Source organism: Danio rerio, chromosome 18 (assembly GCF_052040795.2).
Source record: "Danio rerio strain M-AB ecotype USA chromosome 18, GRCz13ab, whole genome shotgun sequence".
Lineage (NCBI taxonomy): Eukaryota > Metazoa > Chordata > Actinopteri > Cypriniformes > Danionidae > Danio > Danio rerio.
The window spans coordinates 4,299,162-4,316,249 of NC_141038.1; the positions used below are offsets into that span (position 1 = coordinate 4,299,162).

General features: G+C 36.0%; 2 protein-coding genes across 5 annotated transcripts in view; both read right to left on the bottom strand.

Moving 5' to 3' along the window:
• ints4 (integrator complex subunit 4) overlaps positions 1–3,319 on the bottom strand; it is a 30,615-nt gene extending 27,296 nt beyond the window's left edge. The window contains exons 1-2 of one of the 2 annotated variants that reach the window (XM_087292801.1): positions 3,229–3,319; positions 549–743 (exon numbers count right to left, since the gene is read on the bottom strand). In XM_087292801.1, the coding sequence (XP_087148927.1) occupies positions 549–743; positions 3,229–3,282 (249 nt within the window). In that variant the 5' untranslated portion in view covers positions 3,283–3,319. Of the gene's footprint in view, positions 1–548; positions 747–3,228 lie in introns of both variants that reach the window. The other variant, XM_087292800.1, reaches the window with a different exon arrangement.
• Positions 3,320–4,104: 785 nt separating this feature from the next.
• On the bottom strand, positions 4,105–15,058 carry kctd14 (potassium channel tetramerization domain containing 14). 3 transcript variants are annotated; one of them, XR_015514608.1, is made up of 3 exons: positions 14,954–15,058; positions 4,943–8,108; positions 4,105–4,405 (listed from the first exon to the last, which is right to left on the bottom strand). XR_015514608.1 is itself a non-coding variant. In XM_087292956.1 (2 exons), exons 1-2 carry the CDS (start codon positions 15,008–15,010, stop codon positions 7,440–7,442), a joined length of 726 nt encoding a protein of 241 aa, XP_087149082.1. In that variant the 5' UTR covers positions 15,011–15,058; the 3' UTR covers positions 4,105–7,439. The 3 variants fall into 3 exon arrangements, 1 of the variants encoding a protein (XP_087149082.1); XR_015514607.1 differs by having other exon boundaries at positions 4,926–8,108; XM_087292956.1 differs by having other exon boundaries at positions 4,105–8,108.
• Between the last annotated feature and the right edge of the window lie 2,030 nt (positions 15,059–17,088).

Sequence of the window (17,088 nt, forward strand, 5' to 3'; positions counted from 1 at the left end):
CTATAATAATTCAAATCTTCAACTAAAAAGGTTACATTTGTAAATTGCATATCTTAAAATTACTTTTTAAAAAATATATATATAGGATAATGATATGCATAAAATATAATGTAATTTCCTCCAAACATTTCATGCTTTGTTACATACGATGATTAACTTTCTTATTTAGGTATAAAAATTTGTAATAAACCACCCAGTTTGACTCAAATTCAAAGAACTAGATTTCATTTCTATTGCCTATGCATTGAAAAGTTATATAAATTGTAAGTAGCATTGAGTGAAGTAGTTGGAAAAGTAATTCAAGTAGAATTTTTATGACATAACTAGTAATAAATTGCTTTTTTGAAGTAACTTTTTAATTAAGTCTACACTATGATTTTTAAAACTTTTAACAGCTACATCTCATGCTACAAATATATAATAAATTGAATAACATACTGAAATATAACATATATATTTAAAAAAAAAAAAAAAGCATAACAGGGTCACTGTAATGTTAATATCGAGGAAGATATATTTGCATGTTTGAGTGTTTTTGATTCTAATACCTTATAATAGTGCTCGAGCAGTATGCGCACCACTCCCTCCACGCTCTCAGCCTCCACAGGTTTGCGTGCAAAACTCAGCAGGTACTGCAGGGCGTCTGTGGGGTTGGTGGCTTTACACAGGTCGATGTGAAGAGCTGCAGATTTACTGGGTTTGGTCAGCCGAAGCTTCTTTGAAGGAACCTCCTCAAGAGTCACCTGCTGAAAAATAGAACATCACAGGATTTTTAATTAGCAAAAGGAAATAATGAGTAATCTTAGGAGAACACAATGCATAAATATCCTCTCTAAATGTAAATTAGATCAATAATAGCATTACTTTAGAGTTTAAAAATTCAATTCATCTTTATTTCTATACCGCTTTTACAATATACATTGTGTCAAAGAAGCTTAAGTTCTAGTAAATTCGTAAAGTTCAGTTCAATTCAAGTCATCTTTATTTCTATAGCACTTTTACAATGTTTAATTTTCACTGCTGAAAGTCCAAACACTTATAAGCAAATCTATCCATGCGCAGCTCCACAAATCCCAAACCAAGCAAGCCAGTGGCGACAGTGGCGAGGACTGATACACCGTTGTGCTGATGTCCACTGCATCGAATTTAGGTTGCAAAGAAATTAATAAATAATGCTTGAATGATAAGGCTTGAATGACTCTGCTTCCAAACACAACAATATAAAAATACATATATAAATAAAACATAAAGATATTGCTGTTGCCTTATTGTTTTTGGGTTTAACTTTTAAAGAAAACTTTTTATAAAGAAAGAATCTACAATCAAAATACATTTACTTGTAAAAGACAAGTACATTAGAAGTCTTCTTTTATGTTTAAATTAATAAAAAACAAAGAGAGACTGTGATTAAAACAAACTAAACTAAATCTTAAATTAAATTTTAATATTATTTTTTGTCCTGTTTCTAGTTTAAATATTTACAAATGCTTAAATCTAGAAGCATTTTCTAGACAAGCAAAAAATACTGCCATGTTTTTAGAAATAATGAGTCAAAATTTAGTGAGGGTTATTTTAAAACAATCAAAATAATCTAGTTTTTTCCTTTTGACATAAGATTATTTTGCCATTGGAAGATTATTTTGCTTGTTTTTAAGAAAAACTCACTTAATTTTGACTCAATATTTCTTGAAAACAGACATTGTGATTTGGTTGTCTTAGAAAAATTGTAGATATTTGGACAAGAAACAAGCAAAAAAATAAATAAATTTTTGCAGTGTTTTGCTTCTTGTGGTAAACATAAACGTTTATCATTATTTCAATAAAAACACTTTTTCTCAAAAAACAAGACTAGTTATTTAAGTTAATCAACTGCACATTTATTTGAAGATGTTTTTATATGTCAGTTGTAAAACAAAATATTTAGGAAATTGGTTTTGAAGTGCAAGCAAAAAAATATATATATATTTCCCCTGACTGTGCTCTAAATCGCCTTTTTAGGACCAGCACAATCCCTAACAGAGATGCCAAAAGTAGGACTGGCAGGCCAAAGTTGGCCAATTGTAACCTTTGATTTGGCCCACCATCCCACCAAAGAAGAAAGTGAGACTGATGGAGAGGGTTAGGTCGAGTGCCTTTAACACAATTTTTAATTTGATGTAAACGTTTTATTGCTGAGCTACAATTTTTTTTATTTAAATGTTGTATATTAATCTGATATATATATATATATATATATATATATATATATATATATATATATATATATATATATATATATATACTGTCAATAAACAGATTGAGTTCTATGCAGAAGACATTAGTGAGCAAATCAATGCAACAACTGGTGTAATTTTATTAGAAATTAAGATTATTTTGTTTTTACTGTAATACGTTTATTACAAAATAAAATAAAAGTAAGTAAAAAAATAAAATAAAGTATTAGTAAATATAAAGCAATGTTTTCTAGTCATTGTTAAACATTATTTAATAAATTAGGAAATTAGCCATGGAAACTATATTTGCCTTTGGTCCACAAGCCTCAATCAAGTTTGGTTTTTGGCCCTTTGTAAGAAAAAGTTTGGGCACCGCTGCACTAAAAGAACAATAACAACGTGATAAGTTCTGTAATATTCTAAATATGCCTTAATAAGAACAAATACGAAAATATTTGCGTTAATAAAGACCTAGAATTACAAGTATTGTGCTAAAAGCTTTTTAATACTTTAACCCATAAAGAACAGTTTCTGGAAATGAGAAGTCATTCATTCATTCTCTTTCTGCTTGGTCCCTTTATTCATTAGAGGTCGTCACAGCGGAATGAACCGCCAACTTATCGAGCATGTGTTTTACACAGCAAATGCCCTTCCAGCTGCAACCCATCACTGGGAAGTCATTAAAATAAATGAGAATTAACGTAAAGTGACAAGGAAATGTAACATTAAGTGCAAACTTCGAATAAAATAAACACAAATGTAAGTGCTTTTACACAAACAAATCCTCTATTATCACCAGACTAAAACACACTTTGAATAAAACCATTTAACATTAATGGATTATATTATATTATATATAATAATAACGGTTAACGTACATCAACAATCACACTCAAGCTAGCCAAGGGCTAGCTGTTTCACATTCATTCCAATAAACTACAATTATATTAACGTAACCAGAAAAAAAATATAATACGACATTATAAATCAGTATATGTCATGTTTATAAGTTCACCTGAGAAACTTTAGAGAATTCTTCATAAACTCGTTTCTTCAGATGAGCTGCCATGGCTGTGTTTATCCTTCAACACAGCTGCGCTTCTGCTCTTCTTCGCGCATGCGCGGTTTGTCTGCCGCAGAGTTTTGCAGGAGTACAGCGACACTACATGGACGGAAGAGTTCAGAAAATACACTAGCACCGTTTTAAAAGCTTTTAAAGGCGCCATATTATCAAAATCATTGGCTAGTTAAATAATAAGACTTGAGTACATGGAAATAGCATACAGTAAACCATTGTTTACTCCTTGTCACGCAAATGAGTGTGGAATCCACATCAAAATCAGGCCAATAGGAACAAAATAGACTTTTACATTGCACAGATATTTAAATATTGTTGTGAGAAGTAAAATATTTAAGCGCAAACTTTAAAGGGCCAAAATCCAAGCTTGATTGAGAGCTGTGGGCCAAACGTAAAGCTCTACGCGCAGCTAGAGATTTAGTGGGTAGCACAATCGCCTCACATCAAGAAGGTTGCTGGTTCGAGTCCCAGTTGGCATTTCTGTGTGGAGTTTGCATGTTCTCCTTGTGTTGGCGTGGGTTTCCTCCTGATGCTCTAGTTTCCCCCACAAGTCCAAAGGCATGCACTACAGGTGAATTGGTTAGGCTAAAGTGGCCGTAGTGTATGTGTGTGAATGAGTGTGTGTGGATGTTTCCCAGTGATGGGTTGCAGCTGGAAGGGCATCCGCAGCGTAAAACATATGCTGGATAAGTTGGGGGTTCATTCCGCAGTGGACCCCTGATAAATAAAGGGACTAAGCTGGAAGGAAAATGAATGAATGAATGAATGAATGAATAAATGAATGATACTAAAACTGCTGGATATGGCAAATAATTTTCTTAACATAATTTGCACCTTTATTGATCAATTAACAAAGTAAAGCTGACAATAAGTACAGACAAAACTGTACAGACAAATTATACATATATGGCACAAATTATAGCAATAATAATATAATATTTTAAGTCCGCTATTAATTATATTTCTTATAAAAACACATTGGGCATTCATGAACAGATCACGTAAATTCTGAATGGAGGGAAATAGATTTTGGATGCTAGCATCTGGCAAATACATGTTGAAATGTTACACATTACACACAGTATATACAGTTGAAGTCAGAATTATTAGCCCCCTTTGAATCTTTTCTTTTTTAAATATTTCCCAAATGATGTTTAACAGAGCAAAGACATGTTCACAGTATGTCTGATAATACTTATTCTTCTAAAAAAAGTCTTATTTGTTTTATTTCGGCTAGAATAAAAGCAGTTTTAATTTTTTAAACACCATTTTAAGGTAAAACTTATTAGCCTCTTTAAGCTATATATTTTTTCAATAGTCTACAGAACAAACCATCGGTTAACAAGAACTTGCCTAATTACCATAACCTGCCTAGTTAACCTGATTAACCTAGTTAAGCCTTTAAATGTCACTTTAAGCTGTATAGAAGTGTCTTGAAAAATATCTAGTCAAATATTATTTACTGTCATCATGACAAAGATAAAATAAATCAGTAATTAGAAATGAGTTATTAAAACTATTATGATTAAAAAATGTGTTGGTAAAAAAATCTGCCAAGGTTAAACAGAAATTGGGGGAAAAAATACACAGGAGGGCTAATAATTCTGACTTTAACTGTATTAAATTATCATTACTAAGACTTTTTTATTACTAGTTTTTATTACACAGCTGTCTGGAATACTCACTTCTGATTGGTCAGTTGTGACATTTCAGGGTATGTTTTCCCAAAATAACAACCGCTAAATAACACAGATTCACATTCTGAGATCTCAACCTCCATGATGTACTTTATGCCTAACAAAAAGCATAACACTAATATTTTATTCAAAACACATTCCTAATAGTAATAATAATAACTTATTTCTTTTAAATGTAGCTGAAATTGAATGAAGTTAAAATAAAATAAATCATAATGCTTTAATAAACCTTGTATGCAAGAGTGCAAGTGTATTTCCAGCCCTAGACGATTACTCACTGAAGATAAGCAGGGCTGAGCCTGGTCAGTATTTGGATGGGAGACCATTTGGGATAACTAGGTTGCTTTTGGAAGTGGTGTTAGTGAGGGCAGCAGGGGGCGCTCAACCTGTGGTTTGTGTGAGTCCTAATGCCCCAGTATAGTGAAGGGGACGCTATACTGTCATTGGGTGCTGAGTTTTGGATGAGACGTTAAAGCGAGGTCCTGACTCTCTGTGGTCATTAAAAATCCCATAGCACTTTTCATAAAGAGTAGGGGTGTAACCCCAGTGTCCAGACCAAATAATCTCTCGGCCCTTAATCATAATGGCTCCCAATCATCCCCATCCACCAAATTGGCTCTATCACTGTTTCTCCACTCCACCTATATCTGGTGAGCGCACTGGCACCGTTGTCCTGTGACTGCCAAGTGGATGCTGCACACTGGTGGTGGTGTGAAGAGACCCCCCCCTCCCCCCCATGATTGTGAAGCACTTTGGGTGTATGGCCATACACAATAAATGCGCTATATAAATACACATTACATTACTTTACACATTCCATAAATGTGAAGAAATAAATATATAGAAAAATACACTAGAAACATTAGTATTCATGTTTTCTATGGCTGCATTTGTTTATCTGCGTAAATTTTTATTATTCGAATAGCAAAAAAATGTTAAATGAACTTTAAGCTTTACTATCATTATAATCTCAAATAATTGCAATTAGATCATATAACCACAATCAGATGATTAGTCAATAATACACTAATCTTAGCCAGAAATAATACTAATAATGTTTACTAAAAGGTTTATTCCTGTAATTTTCTTTAAAGGTCAACTATTTTACCTCTTTTTCAAGATTTAAGATAAATCTTTTGTGCCTCTAGAATGTGCGTAAAGTTTCAGCTCAAAACACCCATCAGATTATTAGACATTATTTTGCTTTTTAATTTTCAGCTCTGAACACATTGTAGCTGTTTTTGTTGCCTGTGCCTTTAATGCAAATGAGCTGCTTCTCCACGCCCACCATTCCGTGTCAGAGCCACAGAGATCTCTCTGTATTGCTCTGATGGGTGTAGCTTTCTCCTGCTGGGTCTCACGTCAGATAAACAGCACAGTGACAGACAAGAATGAAGCAGATCTCCCTTACTACAGTAAGAACTTTCACAATGATTATTTGATGTATTTGCTGTGGAGTTAATTCAAGCCTTTCTGCAACGATGAGTCACACACAATGTTGTTTCTCATTCTTGAGGTGCTGCTGATCACAGTGAGCTGAACAGATCTTTTAATCCCGGTTGCTTTGCGCACATCCTGTCTTGTTGATAAGATTATACGGGTTACTACGAAGATATGTTAATATGCGGCTGTCAATCAAACCAGTGGGCGGGGAAACCGCACTCCTACATACCGTTGTGGTCGGCCTCAAGATGGGAGGGATTTGGATCCTATTTTAAACTTAAAAAAAGAGACTTATTGTGTTTTTATCATCCCAATATGACTGTGGACACACTATACCTGCACACAGTTCTGTCCAAACAGCTTACAAAAGATGATTTTCATCATAGGTGCCCTTTAAATGTTTCAGAGACATTCATGTACATGCTTTTTTATGCCACATGACAGGACAGTAAGACCAGAGTCAATATTAAACAAGGGCTGAACACATCCTGACAGATAAAAAAATTATTACCCATCATTCACTGACGACCGTCTGTCATAATTTGGGTAATGTTGGTTTTATAATCACACATCAGACTTTCTCCTCAATGATATAATTTCAGAAAAGTATTGTTTGCAAATTCTAAATAGAGAAATCATATTAGGACGGCATGGTGGCTCAGTGGTTAGGACTGACACCTCACAGCAAGGTCGCTAGTTCAAGTCCCGGCTGGGTCAGTTGGCATTTCTGTGTGGAGTTTGCATGTTCTCCCCGTGTTGGCGTGGGTTTCCTCTGGGTGCTCCATTTTGCCCCACATTCCAAACACATGCGCTTTAGGTGAATTGAACAAGCTAAATTGACCGTAGTGTGTGTGTGTGTGTGAATGCAAGAATGTATGGGTGTTTCCCAGTACTGGGTTGCAGCTGGAAGGGTATCCGCTGTGTAACTATCAATTGCTATATTCATAATATTATTATATTACATTATAATATTTGCATAGTCGGATAAAAAATAGAGGTTTCCAGCCTCTACCACCAGGTGAAAACGAGTTTATAGAAGAAATCATAGCTCTTGAAGAGAAACCCTTTGTCTACGCTGTGCGCTTGAATCTTTAATTTATATCCTTTGGCTTCTATGTCCATTTTGACGCAATCTAACAGATCCTCAACAGACGCGGGAGCTTTCCACGGACCAAAGCTCACCACAGACTCTCTGGGAGCGTCCAGGCTGTCGATAGCATCATTATATCTGGATAAATCGTCTTCTGTCCTCAAAACACACACGATTATGTTGGAGTGTCGAGAAGCGATGGCCTCAGCTCTGGCCACACGTACGATCACCTCCAGGTTTTCTCGATAATTGGGCACGCGAGCTAAAAACTGCTGCCTTCCGACGGTCTCTCCGAAAAACTGCGGCGTCTCCTCGATGGCTTTGACTAGAGGTTTGATGTCGTAGTAAATTGCCTCCTTGTGCACCTCCTGTAGGTGTTCTCTGGGGAGTTTTTCTGTTCGGAGATACTCCAGGATGTGTGTAAAAAGTGTCCCGTCACGATCTATGAAGTAGCGACCCTCAGAGTCCATACGCTTGCTTGATCCGTTAATCAGCTCCGCCAGGGTGGAGTTCGGGAATTTACGGATGGTTCCCAGTGTCGTGCTAAACACATGACCTCCGATGTTCAGATGCACAACCTGCGATTTCTGTAGGGAAAGAGAGAACATATGCACTTTAGAAGGAAATATAGTTGATACCAGTGTTAAAGGTAATTATTTTTTTGTTCTTCTCTTGCTTTATTTTCTCTCTCCCCCTTTCTCAGGCTGCATGGTGAGCAATCTACATAGATTGCAGATTCCACCAGTATAGAAATGTCTAGGTGCTAACCCAAGCCCTATTATACACCGACACAATAAGGCACAAGACGTGTGCGCGTGATTTGTTGCTATTTTCAGACCAGTGCAACTCTAATTTTCACATTTTGCACCATGTTGTTTAAATAGCAAATCCATTTGCGCTACTCTGTGGACTCATGGGTGTGCTGGTCTGAAAAGGAGGTCTTTTATCGTTGGCGCATTTCTATTTTGAGAAACGGAAATAGACCATTGACCAACTAAAAGCTGGTCTAAAGTTCAGCGCAGATCGTGTTAGCAGCAATACACAAATATCTTTACATATGAAAACAATTAAAGAATTAAAAATGTTACAAATATTATTATTATCTACATAAATATAAAAACATTACCTACACGCCTTCTACATGCCTCTGTAATGGAGGCCAGCCAGGCGCGGATTGGCCAATCAGGAGGACCGGGAGAGTTCCCGGTGGGCCGTTCCGTTTTTTGGCCGCGAGGGCCGGTGTTTCTAGCTGCTTGCACTCTCAGCAGTCGCACTTTTTTAAAATTTATTTATTAATTGGACCATAGCCTCACTCTTTTTATTCATTATTTTGCCGAAGCTCTGCTCTTCTTATATTATTGTCTCGCAGCCCCATAAGCAAAATGCAGCCTGCAGGGTAATGATGTAACTATCATTCCAGCCATGCAAGCGTAACAGCGCTCTTGTGGTCCAGTGGTCAGCACGTTCCTTACGACGTGTTCGATCCTCACCTGAGGATTTTTTTTTTTCATTTTTATTGTTAAGGTTGTTGAACATTAGAAGTTCTAAAGCAGCTTTTTTCTTAAAAAAGACGTGATTATAATAATTACTTATTTTAATATAGTCAGTCGTGAACTGGGGTGGGCCGGTCTAATGCTTGAAACTCCAGGTCTGAAAAGGAGTCCCACTCCGGCCCTGAGGCCAGCCAGTAAGTGCTGTGCAGGTAAACCTCACTCCTCTGACCTCTAAAGGTGCTCTAGCGACAGATGCTAGAGAGGCCATGGTCTTTAGCCTCCTTGGTAGAGCAACCAATTCCCATGTGGAAGGTCACCCGTTTGATACCAGTTCGAAGCGGATTGGGTGGCATAGGACCGGCAGGGTTACATTGGTGCCATGACCCGGAAGGGAGTGAGGTTTAGGGGGGTGAGTGTAATTATAATTCCACTACTCAGAATGACAATTAGAAATATCTGCAATTACAATTGTACTAGTACGAAATCAGATTGGAGATATCTGCAAATATATTATGATTAGTCATATTCCTCCATTGACTTCCATTGAAAAATATTTGCAGATATCTCTAAATGAGTTTTGATTAGTCACAATTGTAATTAGAGAGATCTCTTACTGAGTTTTTACTAGTCATAATACATTTAGAGATATCTTTAATTCATCATATTTAGAGATATTTACAAATATATTTGAAGATATCTCTAATTAATTTACTAATAGTCGAATTACAGCTGTAGATATCTTAAAATGGATTTTTGACTAGTAAAAATTCATTTGGAGATATCTCTAATTACAATTGTGACTAGTCAAAACTCATTTAGAGATATCTGCAAATATTTTTCAATGGAAGTCAATGGAGGAATATGACTAGTCAGTCATAATATATTTGCAGATATCTCCAATCTGACTAGTCGAATTATAATTATGACAAGTCAAAATATAATTAGAGATATCTCTAAATATATTTATCGATAGTCAGAACATAGTTTAAATGCTAAAACGGCTTGCCATACGCTCTCACCCAGTATCACAGTGGAGATTTCTCTAGTTATATCCTTTCAGTCGTTTGTTATGCATTGACATGCAGTCAAATATTTCGCCAAACAGTCCTTAGGGATGCGGGGACACGCAGTCAGATATTTTACCAGACAGATCCGCCACTTTTGGCGCTAATAAACAATAATAATGGTCTCGTGCTGCAGGAATGAGGAGGTCTGCTGAAGGCGTGCAGCTGTCGTGCAGTGAGGAGTTTGCGTCTTTAATAAACTACGGCAGTTTGCGTTCACTGAACAGTAAGAATGATTTATAAATCCATATGAAACAGCCCCTTAAAAGTCACGTATCGCTTTCAGTTTCGGGCTTTGGCGCGTTTTGCACTCACACACAAGCGTACCGCGCCAAAGGCTAAGTGATCCGCACTCAGGCACACCTCTTCCAACCGGGCCAGGGCCGGCCAAGTGAACCGTGCTTGAGCCCGATTCAGCGCACTCACACTTCTCAAACGATCCAGGAAATGGGCCTGGGCACGGTACGGATGGCATAGTGTGAGTAAGCCCTAACACTAGAGGCCATGGTCTTTAACCTCCTTGTTAGAGCAACCGACTCCAATGCGGAAGGTTGCCGATTCGATACCAGCTCGGAGTGGGTTGAGTGGCGTAGAACCGGCAAGGTTACACCTCCATGCCTTTTTCAATTCATTTATGACAGTCTGCATTTGTATAATGTTATTATTATTAGCAGTATTATTTAGAATCTGCATATTTATATTGGTTTTAATAAAAACAAGTTTAGATTTATCCTCCTGTCGGGTTTTGGAGACGTCTGCATTACCATATGGAGCATAAGATCAGGACGTGTGTTTAGATATAACTCCAAACTTCATTATTATTGTTTATTTATTCAGTTGCTGGAAATTAGAACTGAATTTAGAAATAGTTTTGAAATACCAAAATCTCTCTGGCCATTCTGCAGGACTTGTGTCCATCATTCCTAAAACACAGATTGATGCTGTATTGGAAACAAAAAGATGCCCTACAGCAGAAGTGTGCAAACTCGATCCTGAAGGGCCAGTGTCCTGAAAAGTTTAGTTCCAACCCCAATCAGACACACCTGAGCAAGCTAATCAAGCTCTTACTAGGCTTCATAGAAACATCCTTGCAGGTGTGTTGAAGCTAAAATCTGCAGGACACCGGCCCTTCAGGACCGAGTTTGGACACCTCTGCTGCCCTACAGCATACTAATGAATTATTGTGATCTAAAACCAGGCATTTCTGTTTCATTACCAACCCCTGTATATGCATAATACATATAAATAAACACACATAAACACACAAATAAGGTATTAATATCACCGGTTCTTCACAGTGGTGGAAAGAGTACTGAAAAATCATACTCAAGTAAAAGTACCATTACTTGCCTAAAAATGAAGTAGAGTAAAAGTATCAGTTGTAAATATTACTCAAAGTATGAGTAAAAAGTAGCCCTTTCAAAACTATTCAAGAGTAGTATTAAGGTTTTAAAAGCTGATGTGTTTACATGTAATTTGTGTATGTGTGTGCAAACGTAACATTCTGTAGTGCATCGAGTTATTGCCCAGCTGGCACCAGTGGCGCAAAAAGGGGGTATGCAGTATATGCGGCGCATAGGGGCGCCACACATGGGGGGCGCCATTGTGCCAAAACTATTTTTGAAATTATCTATTTTAAAAGTTTCAAATAATATATATATTTTTTGTTAAAAATGTTTATTTAGCATTTTATACGCGTATAATATTGTATTTTATTAAATAAAGAAATCATTCCACCCCTCCCCCCATTTTTTATACCATATACATGTTTCTATGAATTTATTATGTATCATATTAATTCATCAGGCCTTTTGGTAACTTCTTTGCTCAAAACTATTTTACTTTTAGCTACAAACAAAGTTATAACATTTCAATTAAATAGAACATTTCACACAGTTTGTTTCTGTTTTTTTTACACTAAACATTTGACAGTCTTTTTTATTTCACTTTTTGCAGTTTCAGTCAATTGTTCAAAATGTTCTTTTGCCCTTTAGGACTCCCATGTCTATCATTTTGTTTTGACAAATGTAGTACAAAAAGTCCAAAAGCAAGCCTAGTCAAGGTGCTATAATCATTTAGAGAGGGAAAATTAAACTGAGAAAAAAAATTTCTGGTAGTATGAGATGCATTTCTTTGCGACGTAACATGCTTAATGTAATTATACCTTTTACTACTTCATACTATTTCAGTTGTGTTCAGAACTGTGAAACTGTATTTTTTGAAGCATATTGATATCTTTATGAAAAAATATATTTTATTTATTGATGGAAATATTTTCCACATTTTATCACTTGCCTGTTATAAAATATAGTTGGACTGAAGGGGGGCGCGCAAAAGTTGAAGCCGCATACCCATCAGTAAATGTGCAGTTGCGCCCCTGGCTGGCACACTACATCATAAGACATTAATATTAGGTTAGATTGTCTAGCCAGCGTCTAAAGACAACATTATTTGTTCAATAACAACATCAAATGACGATGATATTTGGTTGACTTTAGGTTGTGTTGGAAAGTGACCAAAATCCAATGTCAAGCAAGCATCCAACGTCATTTTGGCATCACATGCTGACACTTCCATGACTTCCATGAAAAAACAAAATGTAACATCCCCATGACACTATGGGTACAACTTCATTCTGACGTCATGTTGACATCTTGCGCCTGCTGGATGTTTAAGGCCATTTCGATCATCATACAGCAAACATCTGTCATCTTCTCATCAGTGTCATGCATCTTAACAGTCTCTCAGTCAATGCATGTGAAGATTTTGGACATCTTGTACACTTTTAATGCTTCCAAACAGTTTGCTGCAATTATAAAATGCACATGTTTTGAGGTAGGGTTGGGTATCGTTTGCGGTTATTTCAAAACCGGTGCTAAATCGATACTTTTAAATTGGTACCAGTGCCAAAACCGATACTATTTAACCACAAAATGATTTGACAAAATATATTTTAATAATTATAATCAGGGCTTTACATTAACTTTTTTGATCACCAGCCACTATGGCAAGTAGATTTCCAACATTACGAGCCACTTGCCATTTTCACTAGCCACAATTTTGTTGTTTGGAAAATATATTTAATATAAATAAATGTGACTTTGACATGCTAAAATGACTTGATTTAGATGTTGTGTTGTCCCATTTCAGCAGTTACTACACACAAATGGTCGGTTAATCTCATATTAAGGAAATGTTATTGTAAAAGATGATAATTAAACTATATTAGCAAAAATAACTGTAAGCAAAAGAAAGCAGGTAAAAACATACCACGAGTAATAATGAAAGGATGATCACGTGCCTGAGAATAATTAAAACGAAAGCAGTGACTGCTACTGTTGCTTACAAATATATATATATATATATATATATATATATATATATATATATATATATATATATATATATATATATATATATATATATATATATATATAATTTTTTTTTTTGAGCTCTTAAAAGCAGCAGCAGGACTGTGGGTACACGAGCATCGTTTTTTGTCTAGTCTTTCACAGAGAACCGATCGCAAGTGAACGGAAAAAAGCGCAAGTAAACGGGAGCGCGCGCGCTTTAAACAGTCGCGCGCATCACATCACCTGTGCGCGCGAGTAATCATCCTGTCATACGGTATTCCCCTGCTTTGTCTCGCGCGAAAACAGTTATTGTTTTCAGTCGTGCTGTTTCTCGATTCTAAGATCACATTTGCACGCATTTTGGGCCATCCTTATTGTCGAACCCTGCTTTAAGAAAACTACAATGTAAAAATTATTTCCAAGCTGCCAAAGTGGCTAGTGGGAGCGGCTGTCCAACCCGCCATAGCTGAAATCTACCCGCATTTGGCGGGTTGGGGGGTGTTAATGTAAAGCCCTGATTATAATTGAACAATATAATTATATATTTATAATAAGTTTAAAGTAAAGATCAATTCATATATTATATATTTCAATTGCATTTATATATTTGTTTTATTTTTTGAGGTAGTTCATTATGAGGCGATAGCTTCTATGTGAGATCTAATCCCCATAGACAAGAAAAAAATAAAGTATAGTGAGTGACTGCAGATTGAAGAAAAGTAGTGGAGTAAAAGTACAGATACTGCACTAAAAATGTACTCACACACATTTTTAAAACTACTTATTACAATTCTTGAGAAAAACAACTCAGTTAATTTGAGTACTTGTAATTAGTTACTTTACACCACTGAATCCATTAGATCAAAAAGCACTAACAATAGACAAAAATAACATTAATAACAACAAAAGTAGTTTTAAAAAGCCGAGGGTGGATACATCTAGAGACAAGACGTCCCACAAATGCTCAGCATCAACATTTCATTAATCTCGGTAAATATTCATTCATTCATTTTCTTGTCGGCTTAGTCCCTTTATTAATCTGGGGTCCCCACAGCGGAATGACCCGCCAACTTATCCAGCAAGTTTTTACGCAGCGGATGCCCTTTCCAGCCGCAACCCATCTCTGGGAAATCGGTAAATACTGTAACCGAGTTAAAATGCTGAACTGATGTTCAGAATAATGCCATTGTATAATCTTTAACCAGCTTCCGCCTTAAGCATACAATTCTACAGGGAAATAAGTGCTTTCTTGTAACTTGAGTGAAGTTTCGTGTACTTGCGTAGGATGATAAAACAAGTCGAGTGTGTTTGCTTTACAGGTGGTGCTGTGGAAATCCACCGTAAAGTTCATCAGCACGCAATGACAGAGACAGTTATTATAGTGTCAAAAACGTACATGAATAATACAAATGCAGCCAAAAGAGAAGCTCAGACACTGAACAGCTGTTACACGAAACACAACATTCGCGCGGAAATTCTTACATAACAATCAGACTCAAAGGGAACCGATTATCTGACTTACCGACTGCACAGGTGCTGAGGACTGTTTCCCAATTGTTTTATAGTCCGGTAAACTCATGATTTTCTGCTCAAACTCCAGCAATCATTCAGTGAGAGCTATGAATGTGAGTCAGGTGAGTGTGTGTGTGTAACTTTATAAGATCCACCCATGACGACGCGCGCGCGCAGGTAGTCTGCATAGCAGCTCTGCCTTTTGAATGCACATAAACCCAAATGTTTTGGTTTGATGTTGATTATTTTATATTTAAACTTACAAAATTAAAAATTCAGTTTTCTTGTCAAGATCATTTTTTGATTTATAACAATAATAACAAAACTTTGGAGCAGAATTTGTTTATTAATTTAATGATAATATATGGGAAGTACCATGTACACAAACAAAAATGGTCCAACGATAAGCCAAATATTCATTTGTTTAAAATTGATTTTAAGCATTAGCCTACATAGAAACCCTAAAAGACACAAAAAATAAAAAAGCTATATGAATTTATGCAATTTTGGAATCCTTTTCTTATACAATTTTTTTGTAATTTTTATTCCCTGTAATTTTATTTTTATATAAATAATTTATATATATATATATATATATATATATATATATATATATATATATATATATATATATATATATATATATAATTATTTTTCTCTCTCTACTAATTTGTTCCTTTGATGCAAAAAATGTAAACATTGTATTTCTCATTTTTTGTATGTTCTTGTTATGCAATAAAAAAAATTTAAAAAAATTGCAGCACTGCCTAGTATTCATAGGACGGATCCTGTACTGTATTAAAATGAGGTAGACTTTTGTAGTAAAAAATTTAAAAAGTTATTAGATTAACTTAAAAAAAATACAGCCTTAAAGCCTAGAGGAAAATTGTTTTGGAGTTTGAAAAAAAAAATGCTTGGTTGCATACTTTTCGTTTTTGCACAATAAACGGAACTGCATTTAAAAATACTTCATAACATTTATGTTAGCAATTTTACATTATCTAAATTTATGCAGACTGATGGAAATTGCTCATTCTGTTAAGATCTTCCAGAGTCGTTGGTTTATCTTTAGTGAATGTCAACATTCGAAGAAGTTTTGGGTTGACTTATTGATGTCCAAAATAAAAATGTAATTTGACCCCCAAACAATTTATTTGTGGAATTTATAATGTATCTTTTGATCTTATTTGGTATATTTCATATTCAAAAATGTAGATTGAATAATTCTAAACCTTGTTTAAAAGTCTCTACAGGGAGTGCAGAATTATTAGGCAAATGAGTATTTTGACCACATCATCCTCTTTATGCATGTTGTCTTACTCCAAGCTGTATAGGCTCGAAAGCCTACTACCAATTAAGAATATTAGGCGATGTGCATATCTGTAATGAGAAGGGGTGTGGTCTAATGACATCAACACCCTATATCAGGTGTGCATAATTATTAGGCAACTTCCTTTGCCAAAATGGGTCAAAAGAAGGACTTGACAGGCTCAGAAAAGTCCAAAATAGTGAGATGTCTTTCAGAGGGATGCAGTACTCTTAAAATTGCAAAGCTTCAGAAGCGTGATCATCGAACAATCAAGCGTCTCATTCAATATAGTCAACAGGGTCACAAGAATTGTATGGAAAAACCAAGGTGCAAAATAACTGCCCATGAACTGAGAAAAGTCAAGCGTGCAGCTGCCAAGATGCCACTTGCCACCAGTTTGGCCATATTTCAGAGCTGGAACAACACTGGAGCACAAGGAGCACACCAAAAGCACAAGGTATGCAATACTCAGAGACCTGGCCAAGGTAAGAAAGGCTGAAAGACGACCACCACTGAACAAGACACACAAGCTGAAACGTCAAGACTGGGCCAGGAAATATCTCAAGACTGATTTTTCTAAGGTTTTATGGACTGATGAAATGAGAGTGAGTCTTGATGGGCCTGTGGCTGGATTGATAAAGGGCAGAGAGCTCCAGTCTGACTCAGACGCCAGCAAGGTGGAGTACTGGTTTGGGCTGGTATCATCAAAGATGAGCTTAAGGGGCCTGTTCGGGTTAAGGATGGAGTCAAGCTCAACTCCTGAAGAAGTCTGCATCCTTCAAGAAAAACATGATTTTCATGCAGGACAATGTTCCATCACACGTGTCCCAGTACTC